General features: G+C 41.1%; 1 protein-coding gene across 1 annotated transcript in view; it reads left to right on the plus strand.

The window, feature by feature from the left end:
- The window catches only part of crocc2 (ciliary rootlet coiled-coil, rootletin family member 2), a 72967-nt gene that overhangs the window by 35363 nt on the left and 20601 nt on the right, over positions 1-17003 (plus strand). The window contains exons 7-18 of the mRNA XM_073852409.1: positions 1088-1232; positions 3221-3327; positions 3785-3991; positions 6098-6194; positions 8191-8280; positions 8366-8506; positions 8674-8873; positions 10730-10912; positions 11447-11591; positions 12342-12488; positions 15585-15815; positions 16679-16872. Coding sequence (XP_073708510.1) covers positions 1088-1232; positions 3221-3327; positions 3785-3991; positions 6098-6194; positions 8191-8280; positions 8366-8506; positions 8674-8873; positions 10730-10912; positions 11447-11591; positions 12342-12488; positions 15585-15815; positions 16679-16872 — 1887 coding nt within the window. The remainder of the gene's footprint in view (positions 1-1087; positions 1233-3220; positions 3328-3784; positions 3992-6097; positions 6195-8190; positions 8281-8365; positions 8507-8673; positions 8874-10729; positions 10913-11446; positions 11592-12341; positions 12489-15584; positions 15816-16678; positions 16873-17003) is intronic.

Consider the following 17003-nt stretch of genomic DNA (forward strand, 5'->3'; position numbering starts at 1 on the left):
ACAAACCAGTGACCAGCCTGGAACAGACCAGCTTCCATGCATGTTCTAAAACAGAAGAGTTTTCCACCAGGGTACTTCACTGTTCTAACATTGAGAAACAACACATAAGCAAACTGCTCAAAACAAAATCTCCTAGCTGCCTACTTCAGCCCTGACAAGCACATACTGGAAATGAATAGTTTTAGAAGGGGGTGTCAAAAACAAAGGTATCCAGTTTGTCAGACTTAATTATCACAGCCTTGTTCACCGTCTCAGCCAAATAGTTTTACTGCACTTCATACAAAGAGCCTGCCAACCTACCATCCCAGACGCCAGCCTTTAAAAGAACGTGATTTACTGTGCCACTCGCCTGTAATTGAAACAGTTATGGCAAACTCTGGGCCGCCCAGCTGCCAAGCGCTCATTCATTTTTTACACCTTAGTGCCTCTTTCAGAGAACGCACTGCACAGTGCGGTTCATCCGATCCTCTGTGGTTCTGCAGTCTTGTAACACAATTTATATAATTTTCTATGTCAGAGAAGTCAACTGTGCCACAGCTCGTGAGAATTTTACAGCATGCCACGATTAACTGAGATTCAGCAGGGCAGAAGTGTTATCCTTGTGGTCTGCCTCTGCTTTGTGTTTTCTAAGAGGGGCAAAAGCTGCAAATGCAGAATCATGGAGCAGATTAAGTTATTGAAAATGATTAAACACATTCTCAAAGCTTTGATCGTGTCTCTCTCTGTTGCTCACCCCTTTGATGATCGTTTGTTCGTCGCCATTACTGCCTCACACCCTGGCGTCAATCTTTGTATGTAACTGGGTGGATTCTGCCACGAATGATGTAAATAACCCTGTAAACTATTTGACAAGCAAATCTGGTGGCAATTAGGCTGGAGCTGACATGGACTTTATAAAACTGTCACGCACATTCCCCTCTAAGCGTGGCTGGCAACGTAGAATGTGACGTGGGCCTTTATGAGCCTGTAAACATAGAAGCTGATAGAGGCCGCGCAGCAGAGTGGGGGGGTGAGATCATGTGCAAAGTTTGGCTCGTGGCTTAACAGGTGGAAACATTGCTCTGAAGCTGTTCCATATATTTCACAGGTGTTCTGGTTTGAGCCAGGTCAACGCGCTGCTCCGGGAACAACTTGAGCAAGCCAACGAAGCCAATCAGGCACTGACGGAAAGCGTGCAGAAGGCACGAGAGGAGGCAGAGCAGAGGGACACGCGACTTAGGAGGGAACTTGAGGTGAGAGGGAGGAGGAAGGAGAGATCTGTAGTGTATGTTTTTATCCAAATCCACAGTTTAAGGAAAATCTTTCCTTAATCCAACCCAATGAAACTCAACTCTGGAACTTGTGGAATTCCACCCTGGTGCCTGTTTTGTCAGTCTGGACACTGTCTTTGTTTTAAATCATTGTTGTGATTTTCTCAGCTGTTGTTTCCTGTGAAAACATTCCAGTCGATTGGAAAAAAAGAGCGAGAATTCATTGCTCGGTGCAAACATCTGGTGATACGAAGGAGCTTGTGTAGTTTTCAGCCTCATACAGTCAAGAAAAGTTTAATGTACTGTATTTGTGTATGTGAGACCTACAGTGAGGGCAAAATTATTTGATCCCCTGCTGATTTTGTCTGTTTGCACACTGACAAAGGAATTATTAGTCTATAATTTTAATGGTAGGTTTATTTGAACAGTGAGAGGCAGAATAACAACAACAAAATCCAGAAAAACTCTATTAAAAAAAAGTTATAAATTGATTTGCATTTTAATGAGTGAAATAAGTATTTGATCTCCTATCAATTAGCAAGATTTCTGGCTCCCAGGTGTCTTTTAGACTCTTAAAGGGAGTGCTCCTAATCTCAGCTTGTTACCTGTATAAAAGACCTGTCCACAGAAGCAATCAATCAATCAGATTCCAAACTCTCCACCATGGCCAAGACCAAAGAACTGTCCAAGGATGTCAGAAACCAAAATTGTAGACCTACACAAGGCTGGAATGGCCAAGTAGCTAAGCAGCTTGGTGAGAAGGTGATAACAATGCGATTATTCGCAAATGGAAGAAACACAAAATAACTTTCAATCTCCCTTGGTCTGGGGCTCCATGCAAGATCTCACCTTGTGGAGTTTCCATGATGATGAGAATGGTGAGGAATCAGCCCAGAACTACACGGGAGGATCTTGTCAATTATCTCAAGGCAGCTGGGACCATAGTCACCAAGAAAGCAACTGGTAACACACTACGCCGTGAAGGACTGAAATCCTGCAGCATCTGCAAGGTCCCCCTGCTCAAGAAAGCACATGTACAGGCCCGTCTGAAGTTTGCCAATGAATGTCTGAATGATTCAGAGGAGAACTGGCTGAAAGTGTCGTGGTCAGATGAGACCAAAATCAAGCTCTTTGGCATCAACTCAACTCGCCATGTTTGGAGGAAGAGGAATGCTGCCTATGACCCCAAGAACACCATCTCCACCATCAAACATGGAGGTGGAAACATTATGCTCTGGGGGTGTTTTTTTGCTAGGGGACAGGACAACTGCACCACATCAAAGGGACGATGGACAGGGCCATGTACTGTCAAATCTTGGGTGAGAATGTCCTTCACTCAGCCAGGGCTTGAAAATGGGTCGTGGATGGGTATTCCAGCATGACAATGACTCAAAACACATGGCCAAGGCTCAAAAAGTAGCACATTAACGTCCCGGAGTGGCCTAGCCAGTCTCCAGACCTTAATCCCATAGAAAATCTGTGGAGGGAGCTGAAGGTTCGAGTTGCCAAAACGTCAGCTTCAAAACCTTAATGACTTGGAGAGGATCTGCAAAGAGGAGTGGGACAAATTCCCTCCTGAGATGTGTGCAAACCTGGTGGCCAACTACAAGAAACGTCTGACCTCTGGGTTTTGCCACCAAGTGCTTAGTCATGTTTTGCAAAGGGGTCAAATACTTATTTCATTCATTAAAATGCAAATCAATTTATAACTTTTTTGAAATGTGTTTTTCTATATTTTTTGTTGTTATTCTGTCTCTCACTGTTAAATTATAGACTGATCGTTTCTTTGTTAGTGGGCAAACGTACAAAATTAGCGGGGGATAAAATATTTTTTTTCCCTCACTGTATGTGAGACCTAGCAGTTCAAGTATGTGTGGGTGCATTCATTATTTTTGGTATAATGGAGACCTCTTCGCCACCCTCCTTATTACCGAACCTGCCGACCATATGGCTGTGTCACTCTCCCGCAGATGAACACCTCCAGAAACGGCCGCGAGCAAGCCCGTGTGCGATCTCTGTGGCGCCAGGCCGCCTTCCTGCGAAGCTCTTTCACCCAGCTGCGGGCCTTCGCTGACAGGTGAGTGTAGCTTGCAGCCAGAACCCTTTTTCCAAACCCACCACCATTTATCCCTGCTCGGGATCAAAGCACAGCGGGTCACCTGGGTCACCCCTCACCCATCCTGACCGCATCGTCCGGGGAAATGTGATGTTAGATTGCCCTTCAGATTAGTCTTGAGCCATCCATCAGAGCCAAGCTTGATGAGGGCTCGGCCTGTGTAAATGCTGTGATCATTGTTGAGTAATTTGCTGTAATGTGGATTACTCAACACATGGACAGCGGAGAAAATGTTCACGACCCTTACTCAGACACGACACCGTTCAAAGAGTTTATTCCCAGATCACAATATAGTTTGGCCATCTGGCTCTCGTCAGTTGTGAACAAAACACATTTCCTTGGGAACGTAAGGAAATTGTTGTGTAAGGAAGTTTCATTGCTCCTGCTGGTTGTAATAGGGTTATTTTGTGCCTTACAGGAATCTATCGGAAATGCGAGCCGAGTGTGCGGTGGCTGGCCGTCGTCTTCAAGCGGCCTGTGTGAATTTGGAGGCTAGCGTGAGCCAGCCTTGTACCCCGGCTAGCAGCGGAGTATCTGCACTCGAAAATCAACTCAGAGAGAAGCTGAAAGAGGCTATGCAGCTGCAGGCCCGCTTTGACGCAGAGAAAGTAGAGCTTAACTCTAGGTACAACATGTCTGTCTGTTTATGTACACGTCCCATTCATTTTTCACCAGTAATATACAAGTGTCATCATGCTTGAGCAGCTTGCTGTAATAAATACATACAGTATTGGCAGCTGGGGTTAAATTATCGTATTCAAAGGATTTCACAGTGTCATAAATTTCAGCACCTATCCCAGTACTTTGAATTGAATTATTGATGTCCTGAACTCACATCTCCTAGATGACTCATTGTACATTGTCCTGAGTGCTGACACACAGGGAAGGTCAGCACAGATTGCCTCATCTATCCAACTGTGTGGCATGCCAAAACTAGAGAGAAAGAGTGTGTCTCTTTCTTTGCTGTTCAGTATCCTCTACATTCTTCATTTACTTGTATGTGTCAGTGGTCTGTGACACTTTCTTTTGAGAGCGGATCCATGGATCTGACAAAGCAGGGTTGGGGTCTTCTGATGAATGGAGTCATTGCAGCTTCTTTCTTCTACGTCTTTTCATCAGTGACAGTTTTATAATGTAGAGAGCAGAGATCACTCTCCATTTTGATATATGAAATTTGAGCTGAGCTTTATTGCAGCGGGAAGAAAGGGCCATAGACAAATGGGTATCAAATAAGCACACCAAATAGTGTTTGATCATTTTGCCTCAACTGTGTTAATGTTACGCACATGCTCATGCAAAAGAATTAGTACTGTTCTTAGAATACCTCAGAACCTCATAAAATCTGTGCCTACTTCAACTTTTTTCTAAGAAAAATGCACCCAAAAATAAAAACTCTTTCTTCGATTACATACACTTATGTCTGAAGCTAAAAGAGTTCTTTTGACAGCTTTTCTGAGAAACAGACCAAAATGTAAGTTGTTATTCACTGATGATACTGACTTCCATTGAATTATTAACCATTGAAGTCAGAGTTCACCTGAAAATCAGATGATTTGTGAACAAATGACTCAGGCCAGTTCTGTGAACCAGTTCAACTAATACATTGAAATATCAATATCAAATTGAACATTGTTACTTCTCACATGAACATGCCAAAAAGAGCTTTTGTGGATGCCAAGATTTTTTGGAAATGATAACTTAAAGGGTTAGTTCATCCAAAAATAAAAATTACCCCATGATTTACTCACCATCAAGGCATCCTAGGTGTATATGACTTTCTTCTTTCAGTCAAATCCAAGAGTTATTTTAAAAATGGTCCTGGCTCTTATAAGCTTCACAATAGCAGTGGGTGGGTGTTTCTGTTTAACAATTCTAAAGAAGTGCATCCATCCATAATAAAAGTGTTCCACACAGCTCCGGGGGGTGAATAAAGGTGCGCCTATATTGAATTGATGCATTTTTGTAGGAAAAATATCCATATTTAAAACATAATAATCACTTTTCTTTAGCTTCTTAAGCTTGCCAGCAGATCTTGCAAAAAATAAAGTTTGTTTACAGCAGCAAAGAGAGCAAAGTTTCCTTACTTTAGCAAAGGAAAAACAGTCCTCTTGGCTTATATCGAAATCCTCCTACATTATTCTTTACAAATCCTCCTTTTGTACTTACAATTCGTGACCTTTGTTTTGTTTTGCTCTCTCCTTTGCGCTTACACATTCGTCACTTCTCAGCGGCGCATGTGCAATGCATACCGTCATCCGCCCGGAATGGCTTCTGTCTACGATAGTTAGCGCAAGATGGAGAAAAGTGATTACTACTTTTTAATGTGGATATTTTTCTTACAAAACGCATTGATTCACTACAGGAGGCCTTTATTCAACCCCTGGAGGCATGTGGACCACTTTTTATTATGGATGGATGCACTTTATTGGATTTCTTTTGCACTGTTGAACACCCGCCCACAGCCATTATTAAGCTTGGAAGAGCCAGGATCATTTTTAATGCAACTCTGATTGGATTTGTCTGAAAGAAGAAAGTATACACCAAGGATGCTTTGAGGTTGAGTAAATCATCGGCTATTTTTTGAGTGAACTAACCCTTTAATTTCAGTCTGTACCTCAGTTCTCACAATCCATCCTATGACTTCAGAAGACAGCAAACATGTCAAATGGACAACTTTTATGATACTTTGATATTATGAGATGTAAACTCTAACATGCATGTATGTGTACAGGATCCTGGAATTGGGAGAAATGGTGAAGCAGCTCAGAGCACAGAACATTGAGAAGGAAAGCAATCTGACAGCACTGCGGAGCAGCTTGGACAGGATGGTGAGTATTGTTACGATAGAATCATTTACTTTCATTTATGTGTTTAAAGAGAATACAAATACTATAAAAAAGAAATTGGTCCTGCCTGTTGTTGATTAATTCCAGCGGTGACGTTCTCACACAGTCTTTACTGGTAAATTAAGAGATCATTTGTTCAACAATACCGGTAAATTTGTTCTGGCAATTCACCGGTATGAGAAGCTGTAACATTACCAGTAAATTACAGGTAATGTGCTTTTTGTAAATGCAGAACAAGATTTCCGGTATGAGCACACACAAGTCAAGAACGCGCTGACGTAAAACGTCTACTCTGGGCCAATCATAACATTTTATCACCAATGACGCATTTACGCTGATACGCTGTGTAGTTCATTTTGAAGTCATCTCTGAGCCAAAAGCAGCTGCACGAATATGAATGTTCAACACAAAATTGAAAACAGCAACAAAATCACTGAACACATTTACCATTCTATGTTTACAAACACAACACCAGAAAGCGCAGCCCTTTAGAGGTCATTTCTGGTTAATGATGTCACAGAATTTACCGGTATTTTGAAACTGATGTGTGAATGGTGCTTTACCGGTAAAAAGACAGAATATTCTGGTAATTTTACAGCAATTTACTAGTATTCCTGTGTAAAAGGGGCTAATGTTAAAGTTATGTTGTCATGTTGCCAGAAATTAAGTGATTACTGTCCCAATGAGCAGTGAGCTAGGGTACGTACCAGGGAACAAATTCATGTACACGATATATTGATTCACTAGGTCATGCGCTAGTAAGCTGACTGAGATGCACCGTTACAAATGAGGACAATACAACCAACAAAAGAGCAATAAAATGGAAGTTCTGTGACAAGTCCTGGTTAGTCTAACACAGTACATGTACCAAGGTTTTTCTTTTTTATAATAAATAGAAAGAATACATTGTACATAATAGAAGAAGAATAGAGAGTGTGATAAGCCGCTTTTCCACTATCGGGCCGAACCGTTCTTAGAACTGTCGGGTACAGTTCCAGTTGTGTTTCCACCTGAGCCTGGTACGGCACGGAACGATTACAAACCGTTCTCGGCCCGGAATTCTCGGCACGGTTAGACAACCGTGCTGAACCGGGCTGGTAAAATGCGTATGCATGACGTCGCCACGCTGTTGCCTGGCTACCAGTTTCTCAATGGCTCTGTCTATGGCTATAAGCGATGCGCAGTAAGCAGATACGGTAAATATAAATATAAATGGCTGAGACACTTTGGTCTGTGGATGAAACATTTGCTCTAATATTGATTTTTGGACAGAAAGAAAAATTCAACAGCTGGAGGGTGCAAAGAGAAACGAAAAGTTTTTAAAATTATAGCGCAGTGTCTTGCAGAGAAGGGCATTAAGAAAAGTTCAAAACAGTGCCGGGAAAAAATAAATAAATAAAAAACATACATATCACGTCCAAAAGGACAATAACAGTAGAAGAGGGGCTGCCTACTCTTGCGTTACCAAGGCAACGATTTGACGCATTTGTATTTACATTCCAAAGAGTTCCGTTATCTGCACCACAGTGGAAAATCAAACCGTATCTGTGCTGACTGGCCCGGATCGGCACGGAACAGAACGGTTAAGCATTGAGAGCGGTTCGGCCCGATAGTGGAAAAGCGGCTATAGAGGAGTTAGAGTTATTTTTTATAATAAATAAAAAGAAAACAAGTAGATACAATAGAAATAGAATAGAGAGTGCTAGTGTTAGAGGGTCAAGTGTAGATTGAAGAGAAGTGTATTTAGTTGTTTCTTGAAGATCGAGTTGCAGAGGTCTTTCCAACAGCAGGGAACAGTTAAGATAAAAGTCCAAGAATCAAGTTAGAATCATAGTGTTGCTAGAATCATCAATTGGGAAGAGTAGTCTTCATAAACACTCTCACTTTCTTGTAAGTTGTCTTTCTCTAAGTTGTCTTTCTGGTGTGCATCTTGGCTGTTCAAGAAGATGTATTTTGACATGAATGCTTTCCTGCACAGGAAATAAAAAGGTCTGAAGACCGAGCTGAGAGGGACACCTTGCGCAGTGAGATCAGTGGTCTACAACAGTTACTGCACAACATTAATCAGGTTTACTGAATATGACTATTGAGCATGATATTTTGAGCCAGATGTACTAAACATGAGAAGAGTAATCTCTTTTTTTCTCTTTTAGGTGGTTAGTGCTGAGGGTTCCTCAGACTCATCAAAAGATGAGCACCCATCTGTTTCTGCAGGATCTATTTCCCCTTCTCAACGAGATGGTATTCTGATAACTGTGCAGAGAGCCATCTTACAGCGTCAGGCACAAATTCAGGTTTGCAATTATGCTCCTGTACACCATTCTTATATGGCACAGGTGTCATCACTCCTAGTGGTACAGAGATTACACACTTCACCACGTCCCCATAATAATTTACCTGCTATCAAGAACGGTGTGTAATTTCAGTATGAAACTAAATAAAAATATCTATCCACCTGAAGGAGTTTCAAGCACATCTGGAAGCTTCCCAAGAGCAGGTTGCCACCTTGCGAGATCAGCTACATGTCGGGGAAGATGAAACCAGAAGCCTGGAACAAAAAATCCAGGAACTGCAGCAAGAGAACCAACTTTTGGAGAGATCTGCGGAGGACAGCACCAGAGATGCCCAAAGATACCGCAGCTCACTGGGTTTAGTAACCAGGTAGAGTCTGCAACTGAATAAACCTGGCGCTTCAATAAAGGATGCCATTGTTTCAGTGGCATTGTAACCTGCACAATTGAGTTTTTAACTGAACATTGAACATCTAGGCTAATCTTGATGGCTGTATGCAGTCAACCCCGAAATTATTCATAACCCTGGCAAATTCTGACTTAAAGATACTTTTTTCAACCAGATTTTTTTTTTTTTGACAGGAAATGAAACAGGCTTCTCCCAAAAGATATAAGACAATGTACAAGATGATGCTTTTATTTACTTGAACATTTATTTGAACAAAAAGTGGCATGTCCAAAATTATTCATACCCTTTGCAAACTGTCACAGTCTATGGGAAAATCAAAAGTTCTATACCATTCCAAATAGTCCAAGCTGTTCTAAAGCATCCTAATTACCCTGATTCATTGGGAACAGCTGTTTTAATCAACTCAACAGGTGAAAAACAGAAGCTCTCTGCTGTTGGTTTGTGGATAGTCATGGCTAAGACAAAGGAGCTCACTGAGGACCTGCGGCTGTGCATTGTGGCTGCTCACAAGTCAGGAAAGGGCTATATAGAAATGTTTTGAAGTTCCAGTGGCTACAGTGCAAAATATTAATAAAAAATACAAGATGTTCCGCACTGTGAAAAATCTTGTGGACGTGGTCGGAAGCCAAAAGTAACACCTGTGCTGGCCAGGTGGATAGTGGGAGAGGTAAAAAAAGAATCCAAGGATCACCACCAAGGCCATCCTGATGAATCTGGGCTCTGCTGGTGGCAACATCTCAAGGCAGACAGTCCAATGGACACTGCACACCGCTGGGTTCCACGGACGCAGATAAGGCACACAAAAGCCCACTTGGCCTTGGCAAATGCTCATCTGGACAAAGAAGAAGACTTCTGGTCTTCTGTTTTATGGTCAGATGAAACAAAAATTTAATTGTTTGGCCACAATGATGTAGCCTTCATTTGGCGTAAAAAAGGAGAAGCCTTCAACCCTAAGAACACCATCACCACTGTTAATAATGGCGGTGGGAACCTAATGTTTTGGGGGTGTTTTTTAGCCAGTGGACCAGGGAACCTAATCACAGTAAACGGCACCATGAAAAAGGAGCAATACATCAAAATTCTCAACAACAACATCAGACAGTCTGCAGAGAAACTTGGCCTTGGGCACCAGTGGACATTTCAGCACGACAACGACCCAAAACACAGCAAAAGTGAAGAAATGGTTAGCAGACAAAAACATTAACATTTTGCAGTAGCCCAGCCAGAATCCTGATTTAAATCCAATTGAGAATCTGTGGAGGGAGCTAAAAATAAAGGTGATGGCAAGGAGACCCTCCAACCTGAAAGAGTTGGAGCTCATCGCTAAAGATGAACGGGCAAAAATACCACTGGAGACCAGCAAAAAGCTGGTCAGAAATTATAGGAAGCGTTTGATTGCTGCAATAGCCAATAAAGGCTTTTCTATTGATTATTGAGAAGGGTATGAATTTTGAATGAATTCCTTTTTGTTCAAATGTAAATAAAAGCTGAGAAATATTTTTTTTTTCACAATGATGCCTCTTGTACATCGTCTTATCTTTTGGGAGAGGCCTGTGTCATTTCCGGTCAAAAAAAAAACAAAAAAAAACAAAACTTGCTGGTTGAATAAAAGTAACTTTAAGTCAGAATTTACCAGGGGTATAAATAATTTCGGGCTTGACTGTATATATAAATAACTTTGCTTTACATAAGGACTTGCCTGTTTTTTCTACAAAAGGTATGTTTTGCTACAAAGGTTCATGATTCTGATTCAAGCACACAAATCTGAACAGCTACATACACCACCACAACTTCCGCTTTCCTTTCTCCCTTCATAGTGAAAAAGGAGAGCTTGAGAGGCAGCTCTCAGCCCTGCAGCAGCAGCTGGAATGCACACAAGTAGAGCAGGAAGCTTTGAGAAGCTCCTCTCTGGATGTTCAGAGGCAGAGAGACCTCCTCAGGCAGCAGAGGGAGGACCTGGAGAGGCAGCTGGCTCGAGAACGCTCTGAATCCGAGAGGGGGTATGGCATTGCGAAACCTCAAACCCCTTGACTTCCTTCTTGGCCCTTGTTTATTTCCCTGTCCTATTGTTTACAGTCAGTATCACTAGCACATGTTGTCCTTAAAGTAGCCTTGAATCAAACCAGAATAGTATTGTTTACAAAATGCATTAAACATGAAGATGCATAATGCATTAGTTTACTGGTTAGGTCAAAGGTAACAACCCTAATCATGTGTTATTATGTACTGTATATGGATAAGACCTCAAGTGTTTTTTTTTTCCTGCTCAGATGAGGAAATGTTTTTGTGGAGCGTGTTTATAGAAATATCTTTGTTTGTATATGTGTATTGTACATGAATATGTGCCTTAACCTTAACATTGTTTACATTATTATTATGTTTTGTTTGTGTGTACATTTCTACATTTCCTATGAGCTAATTTGGTTGCTCTGTGCCATAGTGAGTTTGCATTTGTTTTTGTGTTGTTTTGTCCATAGATCAAAAAGTGTGTATTTATGTCTTGACAGTTTGTGTGCATTTGTGTTTTTCTACAGACGTCACGCTCTGGAGCAGTTGGAGATGAGACACTCAGATGTGCGTAAAGAGCTGGTCACACTAAAAGAAGCTCTGAGTCAGCTGACTTTGCAGAAAGAGGTTCTGGAGGACGAAAAGAGCAGTCTTGCACAGGCTCTCTCTAGGGTACCGCTCTACACATTCATTAAGCCGCCCACTCATCCATTCACTCACCCACTCATTTGTTAACTTATTAATTCACTCACTACATCTTCACTAAACTTTTATTCTTCCAACACTGTCACTCACTAACATATTCTTTCAAAACACTCAATTTTCACTTGGTCATTCCATAACTCCACTCATGCATTAGTCACTCATTTATTCACATACTTTATTTACTCACTCACTAATTCATTCTTTCATTCACATATTCACTCATTCATTCATCTTAACACCTGATGTAAGTCTGTATAAAACTGTTCTCACCTGCATGTTGCTACAGTGAATTACATCTAGTCATAAAACTGTTTACCCAGTTTTGCATTATTTATCCATTAAGTAAATACAGAGTTTTTCCCTGTCAAATGTCCAGCTCAGTTGTTGAATTACTGGAAACGCAGTTTACTTTGACCTTGGATGAGTTATGTAGCTCTGCTTATTTGTAGTGGTTGATATTTACCATGCAAAACTGCCTTTGTGAGATTTTTCATCACTTACTCTGTCTAACTTACAGTTTTCCACACTTCCGCAGTTCTGCCGCAGGTCATTCTGGGGACAAAATGTAACGGTTAAACTCCAGCGCTATTAAACAGTTCTGCAAACATATTTTACCCTAACCGCTGATTGCAAAATAAATGCTGGTTACGTGAACTTGGTAGCTAATGATTGTATGTAGCCAAACTTCCCACTGATGTTTGTACTGCCTCCCTATAGGCGGAGGCCCAGAATGCTGAGCAGGAACTGGCACTCACTAAACTACGAAGTGAAGATGCTGGGCTACAGGACTCCCTGGCCAAGATGGGAGCCCTGAGTGAGGGATTGGCTAAAGATAAGGTCGATTTGAACCGTCTTCTCTTACAGGTCAGGGTCATTGAACTGGAGAGTGTGAATATTGTTTATACTCATTAAATGTTGTTTTTTTTAAGGATTAGTTCAGTCCTGAATAAAATTTTCATGTTCATGTCTTTCTTTCTTCAGTCGAAAAGAAATTAATGTTTTTGAGGATGTTCCTCCATATAGTGGACTTCAATTGGAGCCAGTGAGGGTCCAAATTGCAGTTTCAATGCATCTTTAAAGGGCTCTACATAATCCCAGATGAGGAAAAAGGGTCTTGTCTAGCAAAACGATTGGCCATTTTCTAAAATAAATAAAAATGTGCAGTCAAGCCCGAAATTATTCATACCCCTGGCAAATTCTGACTTAAAGTTACTTTTATTCAACCAGCAAGTGTTTTTGTTTTTTTTATTAGAAATGACATAGACGTCTCCCAGAAGATAATAAGACGATTTACAGGAGGCATTATTGTGGAAAAAATTATTACTCAACTTTTATTTACATTTGAACAAAAAGTGGCATATCCAAAATTATTCATACCCTTCTCAATAATCAATAGAAAAGCCTTTGTTGGCTATTACAGCAATCAAACGATTCCTATACTTGCTGACCAGCTTTTTGCATGTCTCCACTGGTATTTGCCCTTTCATCTTTAGCGATGAGCTCCAACTCTTTCAGGTTGGAGGGTCTCCTTGCCATCACCCTGATCTTTAGCTCCCTCCACAGATTCTCAATTGGATTTATGTCAGGACTCTGGCTGGGCCACTGCAAAACGTTAATGTTTTTTTCTGCTAATCATTTCTTAACCACTTTTGCTGTGTGTTTTGGGTCGTTGTCGTGCTGAAATGTCCACTGGTGCCCAAGGCCAAGTTTCTCTGCAGACTGCCTGATGTTGTTGTTGAGAATTTTGATGTATTGCTCCTTTTTCATGGTGCCGTTTACTGGGATTAGGTTCTCTGTTCCACCGGCTGAAAAACACCCCCAAAACATTAGGTTCCCACCACCATGTTTGACAGTGGGGATGGTGTTTTTAGGGTTGAAGGCTTCTTTTTTACGCGAAATGAAGGCTACATCATTGTGGCCAAACAATTCAATTTTTGTTTCATCTGACCATAAAACAGAAGACCAGAAGTCTTCTTCTTTGTCCAGATGAGCATTTGCAAAGGCCAAGCAGGCTTTTGTGTGCCTTATCTGGAGAAGTGGTGTCCTCCTTGGTCTGTGTCCGTGGAACCCAGCGGTGTGCAGTGTCCGTTGGACTGTCTGCCTTGAGATGTTACCACCAGCAGAGCCCAGATTCATCAGGATGGCCTTGGTGGTGATCCTTGGATTCTTTTTTACCTCTCTCACTATCCTCCTGGCCAGCACAGGTGTCACTTTTGGCTTCCAAACATGTCCTCTGAGATTTTTCACAGTGCGAAACATCTTTGCACTGTAGCCACTTGAACTTCAAAACATTTAGATATGGTCTTATAGCCCTTTCCTGACTTGTGAGCAGCCACAATGCGCAGCCGCAGGTCCTCAGTGAGCTCCTTTGTCTTAGCCATGACTGTCTACAAACCAACAGCAGAGAGGATCTGAATTTCACCTGTTGAGTTAATTAAAACAGCTGTAAATAGGATGCTTTAGAACTGCTTGGACTTTTTGGAATGGTATAGAACTTTGGATTTTCTCATAGACTGTGACAGTTTGTAAAGGGTATGAAAAATTGTGTACATTTTAAAGTTAAATTCTTATAACTAATTCACTATGAGAGTTTAAAATTAAAAACTCCAACCCATATTTTAAACTAAGAAACCTTAAGTCAGAAAAAAGTCAGTGAATTGACTTGTACCTGAACTTTAAAGGAGCCTCAACCCTCTTTTTGTTTGTGGTATACTGTCTCAGTCTAAATTACATTCACACTGGTGTTAGGAAGCCAAACAAATTAGAATATAATAATAATAACAACAATTTTATATTATTGTTATTTCTATGACAGTAATAGCCATATATTATAAAACAATTGCACTGTGAAATAAATGAAAATGAATATTTTATAAGTATATTATTTTTGCTTTACACTACAGTAGAGAAATTACAATACTTCTTCCTTAAATTCTACACATGAAAGTATGGCCATGCGTTCCCAAATGCATGCTAAACTCACAGCACATGCAATGAATGAGTTTACTGCATTCACTGTGAACTGAACCATTCTGAGGCATGGAAAACACCGGATCATGAGCTGATCGCCTGAACGAAGTGCGCACTTCACTTTGGAACGCGGAGCAAAAACAGACTTGATGAAGGGATTAAGCCATTTTGTGCTTTCGGTTTTAGTTCTTACTACAGATACTGTGCCAAAGCACAATGGCCCAAAACACAACTTTAAAGACCTTTAATGTTAGAATAAGGAGTTTAAATATATTTTAAGTAGTACACGATGATATTTAGACACTTTTGCTACCACAATACCATGATATTGATAAGACCATTACTTCCCTAGGTTAGTTTTTCATCTGTGTACTTCGATTTAAAAAAGTATGATGAAGCAAAAAACTTTCTCCTCTAACTTCAAAATCATCCGACGTTGTTTTACCTTTCTTTGTAAAGGCCGTTTGACTTTCTTTGTGCGTTTGCTGGTCCGGTACTTTCGTCTACATCACGCATGCCAACGTGACTATGTAAGTCCTGAAGTCATGGACGAAGAGATAGTGAAAGACGAATGTAGATTTGTGGTTAAAAAGTATATACATTTAGATTTTTTCAAAGTCATGTTACTAGATATGACCCTTATTCCTCAGAATTGTGTAAATTTAAGTTTGGACCCACCATTTCAACCCACTAATACTCACTGAATTCCATTTGGAGAAAGATCCTGGAATATTTTCCTCAAAAACCTTTATTTCTTTTCGACTGAAGAAAGAAAGACATTAACAACTTGGATGACATGGGGTGAGAAATTTGTGTGGATTCTGGATTTTTTGCAATTCTTTTGGAAATGGAAACTGTCTGACAAAGGATGGTCCTAGTATGAATGCCAACATACTAACATCCACATCACAATATATGATTGTGTCCAGTAAGGCTAGGCTTTCAACATGGTAATCGTCATTATTTAACCATAAAAATATCTGCTGCCAGGTTGAGGCCGAAAAGGCAGAGCTTGGCGAACGCAAACGGGAGGCAGAGCTAGAGCGAGCGGCATCCAGAGAAGAGCTAGCTCGACTTCAGCAGGAGCTGTTAGACCTAACAGCGGAGAAGCGTGCTCTGGAGGCCTCACACATTCACCTTCAAGAGACCCGAGTGACCCAGGATGCAGAGCGCAACCTCCTACAGAGGGAGAGAAGTTCAGCCCTGGAGCAACACACCCAGGTCAGTCGCTTTCCTCCTCACAAAATGAGGGGGCGTGTGCCCCATTACCCAGCATGATTCACAGCTCTCAGCTGTGCTCTGATGGGTCTTGTTGTCACATTAAAAAGCCAAGGGAAGATATTGGACCCATCTGCCGTGGTACTCAACACCTTGCTCCAAGAGTTCCATATATGAATCTTGGCCCAAGCATGTGTTTTATGAGTGGCAAAGGAATTGAATGGGGGAGGCAAAGGGGCTCTCGAGTACAAATGAAGGACAGGAAGACTAGAGAGATAGATATTACAGACGGGTAGTATCACAGTGAGAGAGAATGAGTGAAAAAGGCTGTAAATCATAAGCTTGATCTGTCTGCAACAGACATTGTGGAATTCAGCTGCTCTTTTGTCCACACCTACAGTTGTGTTTTACCGAGGTGTCACTGTGTTAAAACTGTAGTGTTTTAAAGTTGTCATAAATCACTGGATCTTAATGTAATCTCCATTTTTACACCATCTTGTTGTAAATTATTAGTACAGTACATTATTTGCAACATTTCCTTGTCCATTTTACTTGCTGCTTTTTCAGTTGACCTGCTTGGCAGAGAAGAGAAATAAAATTTCCTTTGGTTTGCTAGCAAACGGTTTAGTGCCGGCTCAGTGGGGAAAGTTTTAACATATCAGGAAAATATTTGGACAGCCTGCTGTTCCCAAGTGGTCAGTTACTGGCATAACTCAGGATCTTACGTGTTTGACAAATCACTGAAATTTTAGATATCATCTGAGTGCTTGATTCATGATCCTGACGTTGATCTACTATCAACAAACATTTGATATATGTGAACATTCAAATATATGCTTTTATGTTCCATGTGTGTTTTTGTGTAGGTCACAAAGCAGAAGCAAGCCCTCCAGGAACAGTTGAACACATGTCGTAGAGAAATGGAGCTGAGTGCTGCCTCACTAAAGAAGACCTGCAAAGAGAGAGATGAACTGGCAAGAGACAAAGCCAATCTCACAGTGCAACTCACCTCAGAGCAACGTAAATCCAAGGCCCTGGCCCAAGACCTAGCCGCTCTGCGGTGAGTCAGTGTGTGTTCGTGTTTTAGTACGAGTAGGATTTGGTGTATTAATGTGTTTATATGGGCTAAGTGTTTGTATTTATGTTGGAGTTTAAGGTTGGCAAGCGAAGTAAAACACCTGTGTTTTCAGT

This window comes from Garra rufa, chromosome 12 (genome assembly GCF_049309525.1).
Source record: "Garra rufa chromosome 12, GarRuf1.0, whole genome shotgun sequence".
Classification (NCBI taxonomy): Eukaryota; Metazoa; Chordata; class Actinopteri; order Cypriniformes; family Cyprinidae; genus Garra; species Garra rufa.